The sequence below is a fragment of the Sinocyclocheilus anshuiensis genome, unplaced genomic scaffold (assembly GCF_001515605.1).
Source record: "Sinocyclocheilus anshuiensis isolate Anshui unplaced genomic scaffold, SAMN03320099.WGS_v1.1 scaffold886, whole genome shotgun sequence".
Classification (NCBI taxonomy): Eukaryota; Metazoa; Chordata; class Actinopteri; order Cypriniformes; family Cyprinidae; genus Sinocyclocheilus; species Sinocyclocheilus anshuiensis.
Window position 1 is genome coordinate 12,206 of NW_015536542.1, and position 13,846 is coordinate 26,051.

General features: G+C 37.2%; 1 protein-coding gene across 2 annotated transcripts; it reads right to left on the reverse strand.

Moving 5' to 3' along the window:
- Positions 1–10,089: 10,089 nt before the first annotated feature.
- Positions 10,090–11,972, reverse strand: LOC107698010 (C-C motif chemokine 8-like). Of its 2 annotated transcripts, none has more exons than XM_016498921.1 (4): positions 11,802–11,972; positions 10,626–10,752; positions 10,479–10,546; positions 10,090–10,393 (listed from the first exon to the last, which is right to left on the reverse strand). In XM_016498921.1, exons 1-4 carry the CDS (start codon positions 11,878–11,880, stop codon positions 10,371–10,373), a joined length of 297 nt encoding a protein of 98 aa, XP_016354407.1. In that variant the 5' UTR covers positions 11,881–11,972; the 3' UTR covers positions 10,090–10,370. The 2 variants fall into 2 exon arrangements, with proteins under 2 accessions (XP_016354407.1, XP_016354412.1); XM_016498926.1 differs by lacking the exon at positions 11,802–11,972 and adding an exon at positions 11,417–11,548 and having other exon boundaries at positions 10,100–10,393.
- Positions 11,973–13,846: the final 1,874 nt, after the last annotated feature.

Consider the following 13,846-nt stretch of genomic DNA (forward strand, 5'->3'; position numbering starts at 1 on the left):
ATTGAGTTATTTTTCGCAGCTTGTTGCGCTTACGCGGCCAAATACGCACAAAATTACATCAAAATGGCTGTCCTGGCGAGTATCGTCGTAAGCACAGTCGGTTTTGTCTTAACTAAATGTAAACATCTGAGAAAGAAAACGCATGTGTATCAGTATTGGATCCATGCATTCGGGTTTGTGAGAGCCGTCACGTCGCATCTCTTTGCGCGCTCAAGTTTGTTGTTTCAAATGTATATGCTAGGCAAGCCTGCTCATAATAGAAGTTTTTTTCATGAACTATATGCACACTATAGGTCAACACAAACCTCTTTCATTGGCGCGTGAGGAGGGGATCTGTCAAATGAGATGCTGGATCTGATTTCGGACAAATTCGGAGGTTTGTTCCGGCACAAATTAAGCCCTGCCTGTTCTCGTTGAGTTGAATGATTATTCTATGCACCTGTTTTGTTAATTATCCTATGTATATTAGTTCCTGTTTGTTCCTTCATTCCTTGTCCGGTCAACTTTGTTACGAGTTGTTTGATTTTGCTCCTGAGTTGTATGTACCCTGCATTTTCAGTATTAAACTCTGTTCAAGTGAAGTTTGAGACTCCTGCGTTCTCCCTTGCCACAACGAACTGTGACAGATGACCGGACCGAAACAGATGACGGCTGAGGACAGGCTGTGGGGTTTGCGGCAGGCTGGTCGGAGGTTGGAGCGGTATGTGGAGGATTTCCTTGAGCTTGCTAACCAGCTGAGCTGGCACGATGCCGCTCTTGGTACGTGCTTTCAGCTGGGGCTGGATGACGAGACAATCCGCTGCAATCTTCCTGTGTGTGATTATCCCCTGATCGAGTTGATTAATCTCGTCCTTTTCTTAAATGATTCAGATTTTGAAGTGGAAGAAATAAAGGAAATGTTTCAGTCTCGTCGTCCAGCCCCCTCTGAGGCACGCCGCGTCTCGCCAGCTCACCCCACGCCAGGAACCCCCACATACTGCACCAATGGCTCGGACTGCCTGCCCAGCCCCAAACACCCCCGAATCCTCCGAAGCTCCACGATCGTCCTCAGCCCAGAAACGCTGGCCGCTTCCAAGTCAAGATTGCCGGGCCGCTTCAAAGTCAAGTCAACCGGCCGTTCATCACTCAAGCCTGCCGGCTGTGGCCCACACAAGCCCGCCGAACGCTGCTACCTCAAGTTCGCCGGCCGCTCCGAAGTCAAGCCCACCGGCCGCGGCTCTCTCCAGCCCGCCGGCCGTTCCTCAGTCAAGCCCGCTGGCCGTGGCACTCTCCAGCCTGCCGGCGGTCCCTGGGTGTTCCCGAGTTTAGCCCACGGAGGGCTCCTGTCCCGGAGTTTAGCCCAGAGAAGGCTCCAGTCCCCGAGTGTAGCACAAAAAGGACTCCAGTTCCCATATCAAGTCAAGCCCAGGGAGGGCCAATTGTTCCCGAGTTAGGCCTACTGAGGGCCTCTAAAGACGATATTCTCCCCAAGGATTGGGGGGGGGGGAGTATGGGTCGGTCCGTAGTCCGGAGGCTGTCCAGCCGTGGCCTCCTGAGTTCCCTACTCCGCCAAAACTGTCTGCTCCTCTATGGCCTCCCGAACTCCCTGCTCCACCTTGGCCTCCCGAACTCCCTGCTCCGCCGTGGCCTCCCCAGCTCCCTGCTCCGCCGTGGCCTCCCCAGCTCCCTGCTCCGCTGTGGCCTCCCCAGCTCCCTGCTCCGCCGTGGCCTCCCCAGCTCCCTGCTCCGCCGTGGCCTCCCCAGCTCCCTGCTCCGCCGTGGCCTCCCGAGCTCCCTGCTCCGCCGTGGCCTCCCGAGCTCGGGAGTTGTATGTACCCTGCGTTTTTAGTATTAAACTCTGTTCAAGTGAAGTTTGAGACTCCTGCATTCTCCCTTGCCACAACGAACCTTGACATTATGTACAAGAAGCTGCAAAAGACACTGGCGCAAGTGGAATGCAAAAAACATGGTGACATTAATTTTTATGTAAATATAATGGGCAATATATTGTGTCACCAAAAATGATTGAGGTCATGTACATATATTGTGCGATAAATCGATATATTGATTATTGCGACAGGCCTATTTTTGGGTGTATTATGCCTTTAAACATCAATACCAGGCTGCTGGATTATGAAAATATGTTGGTGTGTGAATTATATGAATCATAAATTCAAAATCTGAGTATAAATGTAAAAAAAAGTTAATTAAAATCAAAAGATCCATCAGAACAAACGCATTATAAAAGTACAAATTCAGTTATAAAGAAATCTTTATAACTGATTAACTAATTAACTTACAGTTGACTTGCTGCGTAGTAACACACACAAGAACCATCATCATCATCATCATCATCATCATCAGAGCTATTTTCCAGCAGAGCTGCATGATGTTGGTGTACAATATTCAGATAATCAAATTTCTGCAGGTTAGCTTCTGTTTTGAAGATGCTATCAAGTCTCAAGTCTATTTATATGGTATTTTTTAAAGACAAGATGTTTACTTCCTTTGCATATCTAACCAGTAAGAGTATTTAAAATTAATTGGAATAAATAAATATTTTCCACGTTTTATGAATTTTTATATTTTGATGATTGAAACTCTTGAGACAAGAGTATTACAGTAAAATATACACTGTAGGAAAAAAAATCAGTAGAAAAATTTAAAACGTACTGGTAATTTCATGTTAACTCTATAGACATTTTCTTTAACCCTACCTGTGAAAAATCAGTACAGAAAAACACAATACATTGGACCATATTTTTACAGACATTTCTTTGAATAATACATAAAAGACATTTAAAAAGAAGCATTAATAAATTGGTGCATGATTAAAAGTTTCCAAGACCACTTTATTGTGGCCTTTATATAATAGAAATAAAAATATAAAATCTGTTGAATAAAAATTAACCCCTGGGACATAAAAGTACCTGAAGTTGAAGGGACATCTAACTGTTATTAATATTTAATGTGGATTATGATGATATTTTGGTATTGACCTTAATTAAGCTGAGAAGTCAAACATACATGAATATGTGGAAATTAGACACAAGAAAAAGGACTTTCTCATTATCAGCATTCAAGTTCATACTGTACCAACTTACTCATGCTACACAACATTTGATTATGGATAAAATATACATAATCAGTAGTACAAGGTCCAATAACCTGCAAACAGCCACAAAGAAAAGAATAAAGAAGCTAAAGAGAAAAGATGTCTTCATGTCTGAGGAAGGACCTCTTGCACACATTCAGAAACATCAACCACAAACAAAACCAGTAGATGCTGATCACAGTTTATTTGTAGTTTCAGATTGCAGTTGTTTATTTGCATCATCATATGGAGAAAAAAAAAAAATCCAGGTTCTCATGCAAATCAGTATAAAATTCACTCAGACTTAAATCAGCCTTCTTGACACGGGGGTGCATTAGAAAGTCCATTATCAGTACATTTAAATATATACATGAAATATATTTCAATGTGAAATATATAATGTATGCTAATATTTAATTTAAACCACATTTGTTCTAAAACAGTTTCATTATTTATTATTAATTCAGTTTCTGAATAATTTAAGAACTGTCACTTTCAAATATTTTACAACATAATATTTGAAATATTCAATTTAATTATGAATAATTATAAACATTTTCTAAATATAGCAGCGTCTTGTGTTCAGCAGACAGATGTGTTCTCATTACTTTTGGACATTGAGGATTCATGAGCTGCCAGTTGTTTGTGTAGATCCTCCCACACGAGTTTGGTCTCTAATGAATGATGTTGGTGGTGGTAGAATGGCGTTTGTTTCTTTGAGCTTTGCTGTAAAAAAAAAAAGAAAGAAAAGAAAAGTGAACACAGGAAAACGATACCAAATACGTCAATGTGAACACTTTATATGCTTTTTATGTTATGTTTTACCATACTTGTTGGGTTTAACTTACAAAAACTGCAAAACTTTCCTCTCCACCCATGGTTGTCTCCAGTCACTGCAGAAATCTCCTTGTTTAGTCTGAAAGCTGACAGAGTGAAAAAGATGAAAACGCATAAATATAATATCAGATGCTGTCGATCTCTAATCATGCCATGTTTTCTTTAGAGAGGAACTGTGATTCTTACATGACGGCCTTCACACATGGAAGACTTTTCTCTTGCATCTTGTAACCGATGATGGGTTCGGTCACCTTTGCTGTGGAGACTCGAGTACAGCATGAGTACACCATTTCAGCATCTGCTAAGACAGAAGATCTAGGTAAAACTCAATATTCTGTATTGTTCCATCAGATAGAATAATATACAAACAGTATAAAGCACTTTACCTGTTATAGTCCAGATCACAGATGCAATAACAACAACTGCTAAACTCCTCATGAGGATCCTTCGTGTCTCCATTTTCACAGTCAATCTTCAACTCTCACTTCTTGTGTCAGAGAAAATTTATTCAAGACTCTTACTAGTTTGCCTTAAAGGGGTCATATGATGCGATTTCAAGTTTTCCTTTCTCTTTGGAGTGTTACAAGCTCTTGGTGCATAAAGAAGATCTGTAAAGTTGCAAAGACTAAAGTCTCAAATCCAAAGAGATATTCTTTATAGAAGTTAAGAGTCAACCACGCCTACCTAAAACGCCTCGTTCTAACACGCCCCCACATATCTACGTCACTATGTGGAAATATTAGCATAATGCCGCCCAAATGTGCACGCAAAGAAAGAAGGCGTGGTTTCAGAAACAGCAGTAGTGTTGATGCAGCCATGTCAGGGAGACCGTGTGTGTTTCAGTGCAAAAGCACTTTATTTGTAGATGCAATTAGGAATCATTGGTTAAGATTTATTTACAACAGAACAGCACAACCCAGATGTTGTCAAAGGAGGGGGCTTTGTTGAAAACGACGTGTTTGAGAGAGGCGGGGCATAGAGGACCTACAATAATGTACAGTATTTGAAAATTACTGTTTTTTGAACATTAAAGCATGTCAACATATTCTGTTACACCAAATAATGATCTTTAAAATAGCATCATATGACCCCTTTAACTAATCAATAAAGCGGAACTTAAACTGCATGGGCTGCATCCTGTCCATTGTGGCCGCATTTATTTTTATAGATGATCTCATCATTGTTGTGTTTCATCATCTGGCTTTCCGTGTAGATTAGATTGGGAGTGATCTCATTTGTGATAGTAGGTGTAAATGTCAAATTAAATGTCAAAATGGGCTAAATTAATAAATGTAAATGTAGATGTGGGAATCTCTGTTTGATAGGGAAATATTCTTGCATGATATTTAATTTCTAACCTGGCTGTCAGTCATTTAACTGATATACATTCAGTGTGTGCTTAAAACTTTTAATATGCCAATAGGACCATTCAGCTTATCAATAGAGTGATTTTTATTCAGTAATTCAAATATATTATATCTTGTTAGTTTGACCAGTTGTCAAATGTAGCAACATAGGAAGGAAGAGCTGACTGAAATGATTTGTTGGGGAGTTTTGCTAGCATTTCACAATGCTGTCACACTTACTGTAGCTGCTCCATACTGTCAGATTCTTCTGAAATGCCTTTACAGCTTGTCATAATGACAGCATCCTTTACTGATAGATTGGAACACATCCACTACTGGAAGGATGTTTTCAAAAATTAATGAATAAATATATTAAAATGAATGTAAAAATCTAACCAGATTTTAGCCTTTAATTTGTGCACGTAACATAAACTATCTGTGGAATGTGTGGTGGCTCTTCGTTCGACGAAGCTTCTTTCGCAGGTTTTTGGCTATTTTATTTTTTACAAACCACCTGATGGCACTGTTTTCAACACGAAGCTTTGAATCTTTTCCCGAAACAATCTGGGGAAAGCCTCAGTGCTTCATGAAGCTTAATTTGCCCATTCCTGTCATATCTGTAAATAGCAGTGGGGAACCGTCAGGCCTCAGAGGGGGCCTAAACTATTGTAAAAACAATATTTACAATTTTTTAAATATTATTTTTAATAAAACGTCATAATTTATAAAATTATCATCTTAATAAAATAAATACAATTTCTGTGGAAAAAAAAATGAATGAATGAATGAATTATTAATTATAACTATGCTAGTCAGCTAACTATGGCTAGTCAAAAAAAAAAAAGTCTAATTTCTTTAAAAATCCACCAGAATCTAAAAAAAGCAAATCTGAAAAAGAATCTGAGTCTGATAACAGAAGAACTGTTGATGATGGTCTCACTCCCAGCAGCACAGATCAGAAAATGAGCGGGATATCCATGTTAACAGTAGCGGGACTGTCCCAATACCTGAGCCTGGGCCCTCTGATAATCTCAGTACCACCGCAACAAAATCAGGAGGGGTAGGAACATTAACACAGTGCTGTCAACCACATAATCAAGATTTTCCAAGCAAAAGTTTTGGAGATGAAACATTTTCCTGTTCTTTTCAGTCACAGTGGTTTGATAAGTAGAGGTGGCTATAGATGTAAAGATGGATTGCGTGTTTTGCTTCGCATGCTGCCAAGCTGTAGAGCAAAAACATATCGTATCCGAGCAAGGGCAGACAGATAGGCTTTTTGTGGAAAGCCACATCAAAATTTACTTTGCATGAAAAAATGCATATTTACAAAGACATTGTCAGAGTACTTGCTGGATTAAAGCAAACGCCAATAAGCGCGATTTTATCTGACATTGCAGCTAAAGAGCAGAAAACGGCAAGAAACATCCTCGATATTTTGTAAAGGGTCTGTCTTTTAGAGGTGACACTACTTGGGACGGTGTGCTGTACGAGTTGATGATGGAACGGACCTACAATCTGAGCAGTCAGTTTTCTTGCAGTTTTCAGTATGTTGACAGTAATCTTGAGTCACATTGTGATTTTTTTTTTTAGGATTTTAGAACTGCCCCGACACTACTGCGGAGACATTGTTCATGTGTGTGAAAGACCTTTTTATGAGACTTAACATTCCTATCAGTTGTCTTCAGGGCTACTGTTTTGATGGTAATAATAACATGACAGGCCGCTTGTCTGGTGTTCAGGCACGGCTGAGAGAAGTAAGCCCACACTCATTAAATGTGCATTGTAGCAATCATTCTCTTGATCTTATACTTCAGGATGTTGCACATGAAGTAAGTCTTATAGCAGAAGGCTTATATATTTTTTTCCAGGGTTTTGCTGTTCTTATTAAAGCATCAGCAAAAGACAAAAAATCAGCAAAAAACAGCTCTTTGAATCATTGTTTGGCTGTGAAGATGTTATCGCCAACCTTTTGGGCTTATGCCCAACGTGATGGTGCATGTGAACTAAAGTGATTCAGCGCTGTTGTTTATCATACGTTGTTTATTATACTGACTACACTCGAAACTTTGAAGGAGGTCAAAGGATTAAGAGGAGATACAAGAGTCAAAATACATGGACTTCACAAGCAAGCACTAAAAGGCAAAACTCTCTTCATTCTTCTTGGCTGTTAAGCACTATTTGAGCCATGTGAGGCAGTGGCAAAGAGCCTGCAGGGTAAAAAGACGAACGCTCTTGGAGCCACAGTGTGTGTGAATCTTCTGATGGAGAGACTAAAGGCCTTGAGAGTTGACAGCACAGTGGCAGAAATGATCAACCAAGTGAAAGACTGTGCTGCAAAGAATGGTATGAAAATGTCTAAAGATGATGGGTCCAGAGTAATTAGGACTCCCGCTTGCTATCGCTATTCTATTGCTCAAAATGCATGCAATTTAGTTTTTTTAACTAGAAAGGAAAAAAGTTACATAATGTACCTTTAACGTTAGTTAATCATGGTTCTGTGATTACATTTCTTCTTAGGAGCACTTTCTGATCAATGACAGAAAGTAACCCTCCCATTTATATTTCACTCCTTAAACTGATTTCCAGGGGCAATTTTTAAAATCTTCGTAAGGCCATTTTTTATTAAATGTATGCGTCATCTTTTATGTCAAATTCTTAACTTATATTTATAAACTTTGTCAGTTTTTTTCAATTAAAAAATAAATTAAAGTATAATAATAAAGACAATCAGGAAGAATGAATTGCAAATCAAATTAAATCAGTATCAACAAAATACATATTTGCACTACAAAATTAAAATAAAACTGCCAGTAGGTGGTGACAAGTTGCCTTTGCCACAGAATCATTCCTTCAGTCAATCTGTTCAAACGGCTGATTCATGAAGCAATTGATAGAATAATTGATGATTCAGGAATGAAGCAAGTGACTGTCTTAAAGGAAGAGTTCTCTGTTAATTTACTCACCCTCAGACCATCACAGATGTAGGTGACTTTTTTTTCTTGAGTGGAACAGTAAAGAAGAATTATAGCTAAAACCGTGGGCCTTGGTGATTTATAAAATGCAAGTCAGCAGCTGCCCGTTTCTGAGAACAACAAAAAGCATATCAAGGAACACAAAATTAATACCTGTGGCTCCTTATGATATAGTAAAGTCTTATGAAGTGAAATGATTGGTCTGTGCATGAAACTGAGCATTATTTACAAGATTATTACCATGTAAACCATAGCCTATGACCATGGTTTCAGCTAAAATCTTCTTAATATTCTACTGAAGAAAGAAGGCACCTACATCTTGGATGGCCTGAGAGTTAGGGTAGAAGGGACTGAGTAATTTTTTTCTGTGAAACAAAAGTTAAATGTGTCCAGAAAAGTTATCATAGTTTTAGTTACAATTACATAAATTATAAGCAAAGAATGAAAAATGTCCAGAGTTTTCATGTTATTAGATTTTTAACAAAAATGTAATTTGTACCAAGGGGTGTTTACCCCCACAGGTGGGGTAAAATGGCCCCAGTCTGACAAAGCAATTTTTTTTATACATTTACACCAAATAATTATAATCAATATAATCAATAATTATGAATTACTAAATTATAATAGCCTATTTGAAAAATATTGTTAGCTGATGCTAACTGGCTAGCTAACTAGCTACCTGATGCTAACTTGAGGTAATTTTTAAATATAAAGTCCAAACTTTTTTATTCAACCACCTAGTTAGAATACATTTAAAGTGAAGTGACATGTGGCCAAGTATGGTGACCCATACTAGGAATTAGTGCTCTGCATTTAACCCATCCAAAGTGCACACACAGCAGTGAACACACACACACACACACACACCGTGAACACACACCCAGAGCAGTGGGCAGCCATTTATGCTGCGGCACCCGGGGAGCAGTTGGGGGTTCGGTGCCTTGCTCAAGGGCACCTTAGTCGTGGTATTGAAGGTGGGAGAGAGTGCTGTACATTCACTCCCCCCACCTACAATCCCTGCCAGTACGAGACTCGAACCCACAACCTTTGGGTCACGAGTCCGACTCGCTAACCATTAGGCCATTAGACTTCCATTTGATGGATAAACAAAGCATTTTATCCAAAGGTAAAATGGTCATAAACCCTGTTAATTTCTGAACCTGTTTTTGATTATCCTGTATCTGTTAGTAAGATTCACAAGATCTACAAGTCATTACTTTTACAAATAATGGCATTAGCATTTAAAAAATATTTTGAACCGAAAATGTGAATGTTTTTCTATTAATCTATTAGTCTGCATTTATATTGCTTAATTCCCATGTTTGACGTATCATATTTTTGTCCCGTCCATTGCTGTGGTCATCAGTATGTCAATCACTGCCATTTTGAGTGTGATTCCGGCATTTATACGTGAATCACTTCTAAACCTTTGCAGCATATATGTCGGCATCGGTCCTCTTAGCAGCAGGAAAAACCAAATATTCAAATTTGTATTTGTTTTTGAACGTCTTTGAACAATAAAATATGTTTATTTGTTTATGAATCCCATAAAATGTATTATTTGTTTAGTTGTTAACCAACTACTCCGGGGTTGACACTCCTACTCTGTGACCTACTCTGTGCATTAGGTGATATTCTCCATTAGATGGAGAATTACAATTAATGTAACACAATATAGTTAGTAGGCAGAGGAATATTTCACCCAATATTATTTATTTCCATTCAGTTACAGGTGGATTAAATCTTTGATGCCTCAAAAAGAACAACATTATAAAGTAACATTATATTATCATTATAAGAGATATACACAAGAGAGATAGTCATATGGATTGGGAATGACATAAATTTCCACTTTTTTGTGTGAACTATTTCTTTAATGATTCAGCATAAATATGATTAAATACAGTCCAAACTGTTACATAGAAAAGGCTGGATGTTTGAGTGAAAGTAAGCAGCTTGAATGGTCATTTTTCAAAAATTGCATTTTATTTTTAAAGCAGATAAAACAAAGCGATTAAACAGCTTTTAACACTCACATAAGCTAGAGGATCTAATAGAAGATGTTTTTTTTTTTTTTGCTTAAATAAACATACATAATGATATAAAAGATAGATCTGCAGCATCTTATAGGCCTCCATTGACTCAGTCCATTATCTCCTCCAGACCTGGGGGAAAGATGATCATGTTATGAGTTTTTTCATCAGTACATAAGCATCATATTAAACTGTTATATTAATGTTAGGGTTGTACCTTTCAGACGGTCTTGAATCCAGCGCGCTTTTGGATCAGAGCAGTACTTTTCCTTCTCTGTGTAGAATCTGCAGGACAGATGAAATGAAATGAACACAATATCATGCATATTAACGTCTGTGAAATAAGACTGTAGAGAGAGCTTACATTATCGCATCCACACATGGACTCAGAGCATTCTGTTGCTTGTATCCAATCAGTTTAGTTGCAGGAGGGATTCTTGCTTTCGACACATCCTTACAGCAGTTCACTCCAACACGAGTGGGACGACGATCTGAAAGAGAGACAGAGATTGAAATCTCCACTTTACTTACATTGTGTGCATACAGTACTTATATTGTGTGCATGTGTGAAAACTAGATGATCGTGATCTTGATAAGGGCTCCATCAAAGAAAACAAAACTGTGGTACCGTTAATGCAATATATAGTAATGGATTCACCATCATTAAAAGGATCATCCACATAAAAAATGGAAATTCTGTCATCATTTACTCACTCTCATGTCTTTCCAAACTTGTATTCTTTTCTTTCTTCTGCTGAACACAAAAAAATGAAAACAAGATATTCTCGGTTCTCATTGAATGTTATTATATTTTTGGTCCATACAATGGAAGTCAATGGGAACGGAAACTGTTTAGCTACCAAAATTCTTCAAAATATCATCTTTTGTCTTCCACAGATTAAATAAAGTCATACAAGTTAGTAACAACATGAGGATGAGTAAATGATAACCAAATTAGCATTTTTTGGGTAGATTATGCCTTTAAACATCAATACTAGTCTGAAAACATGTTGGTTTGAATTAAATGAATAAAAAATGCAAAATCTGAGTGTAAATGGAAAAAAAAAGTTAATTAAAAATCAAAGGATCCATAATAATCAAAACAAAAGGCATTATAGAAATGCAAATCAAATAATAGCAAATCATAAAACTTACAGTTGACTTGCTGTGCAGTAACACACACAAGCACCATCATCATCAGAGCTAATTTCCTGCAGAGCTGCATGATGTTGTAAAATATTCAGATAACCAGACGAGGAAGATGTTTGCAGGCTAGCTTCTGTTTTGAAGATGCTAACTAGACTCAGGTCTTTTTATATAGTATTTTTGAAGACAGGATATTCACTTCCTCTCTAATCTCTAACCAGTAAGAGTAGCCTGCAGACCCCATGTGACAAAAGTCAAATTCATGATCACAGCAGTATGAGATCCTGCAAATATAGTGCTCTTCTTAAGGTTTCTCAATATCAGCAGCACATGAAGAGACAGTGACATTGACTTTGGTATTGAAATATTGAGTGCTGCATGTTTAGTTACTTACAGTTGCCAAGTGCGCCAGTGAAACATCCCATGAGTGCGATCAGAACAGCAACGGTGATTAATCTAGAAGTCCATGCCATAGCTCTTGATGTCCAAATCAAATCAAAGGTAATTTGGGTGTTGGTCAGTTAGCCGGTGTTGATTATGTAGGTGAGTTATTCTGCGGAGGTCTTTTAAGTGATGTACAGTAGCAGTCAGAAGGAAATAATGCGTCACAAACTTACCACCACACTTTTGAAATCATTGCCTCAAGTGATCATCGAAGCATTCACACCTCTCACCCACAATACAGTCAGTTTACCCATCAACATAATTTATGAGAAACTATATGCCCCCTAGAAAGAAAATGCAAAACAGGCCACAATACATGAAATGAGTTAAGTGGTTAAATGAGTTTACGGGTTAATAACTTTAACTGAAAACGTACGTCTTAAGTTGGAGTGTTGAGTTTCTGATTTGGATGTAATTGGATGTTTTTATCTTAGAAAAAAAAACAACCTTTTATATTTACATAATTTTAACTGGGTGTTTCTTCAGCTATGAGCACTTTTGGTTCTGTGGATTGTATTTATTTATTTTTTTTCTGAAAAACATTTCAACCTCATTTTCATTTCAACATTTTACATTATGTATTAATGTTTTTATTTCATTCTGTGGAAGAAATTATGGTGGTAAAAATGTTGGAATAACCAATTTTGGAATGAATTGGCCAGCTGCTTTGTCTTACATATAGTTAATTTATAGCTAGAATTGTATGTATCCTAAATACACACAATTGTTTGTTACTCATATTTTTTTATGAGTTTCATATTTGATGATTGAAAATCTGAGTCAAGGATGATCATTTCAAGGTTGGTAATTTAATGTTTATTGTCATTTTCTTTAACCCTAAAACGCAACACACTGCAATGCGTAATTCAAAATGTTGGGAAAACACCTGTGACAAATCAATACAGAAAATGTTCTCATATTCACACAAGTCATTGGACCATATTTTACAGACTTTGAATGTTTAAATAAAAGACATTAAAAAAAAAAGGATCATTTATAAATGAGGGCATAATTAAATGTTTCCATACAGTTTTAATTCACCTTCATATAAGAGAGAGAAAATTTTTTTTATCTGTTGAATAAAAATCAACCCCTGGGACATAAAAGTGCATGAAGTTGAAGGAAGATTTAACTATTGTGTTTTTAATATCTAAAGTGTTTTATGATGATATTTTGGTATTGACCTTAATTAAGCTGAGAAGTCAAACATACATGAATATGTGGAAAAAAAGTGACTTTCTCATTGTCAGCACTCAAGTTTATACTGTACCAACTTACTCATGCTACAGTGTGTAACATTTGTTTATGGATGAAATGTACATGATCAGTAGTACAAATTACAATTAATAGTGCATAGCCAGCTACCAGCCATGAAGAAAAGAATAAAGAGGCTAAAGAGAAAAGATGTCTTCATGTCTGAGGAAGGACCTCTTGCACACATTCAGAAACATCAACCACAAACAAAACCAGTAGATGCTGATCACAGTTTATTTGTAGTTTCAGATTGCAGTTGTTCATATGCATCTTCAAATGAAAAAAAAATCCAGGTTTGTTCTTATACAACTCCGTCTAAAATTCACTCAGACTTGCGTTAGCCTTCTTGACACATTAATGTTAATGACACAAGTTCATAACCAGCACATTGAGTGAAATATATTTCAATGTGAAATATATGCTAAATATTTCAAACCACATTTATTCTAAAACAGTTTTACTGTAATTCAGTTTCTGAATAAATTAAGAACTGTCACTGTCAAATTGCCCTACATGTATTTGACATCATATAGTATTTTAAATATTAAATTTAAATATGCATAATTTACAAACATTTTCAAAATAGAACTGCAAAATCTCTTAAACTTTAAATCTAGTTTTAAAATGCATAACTAAGAAATATGTTCTCATTATGAGTTTATTTTTTGCTGTTCTTGACTGGTGAGCTGTCAGTTGCTTGTGTAGATCCTCCCACTCGAGTTTGGTCACTAATAGATGATG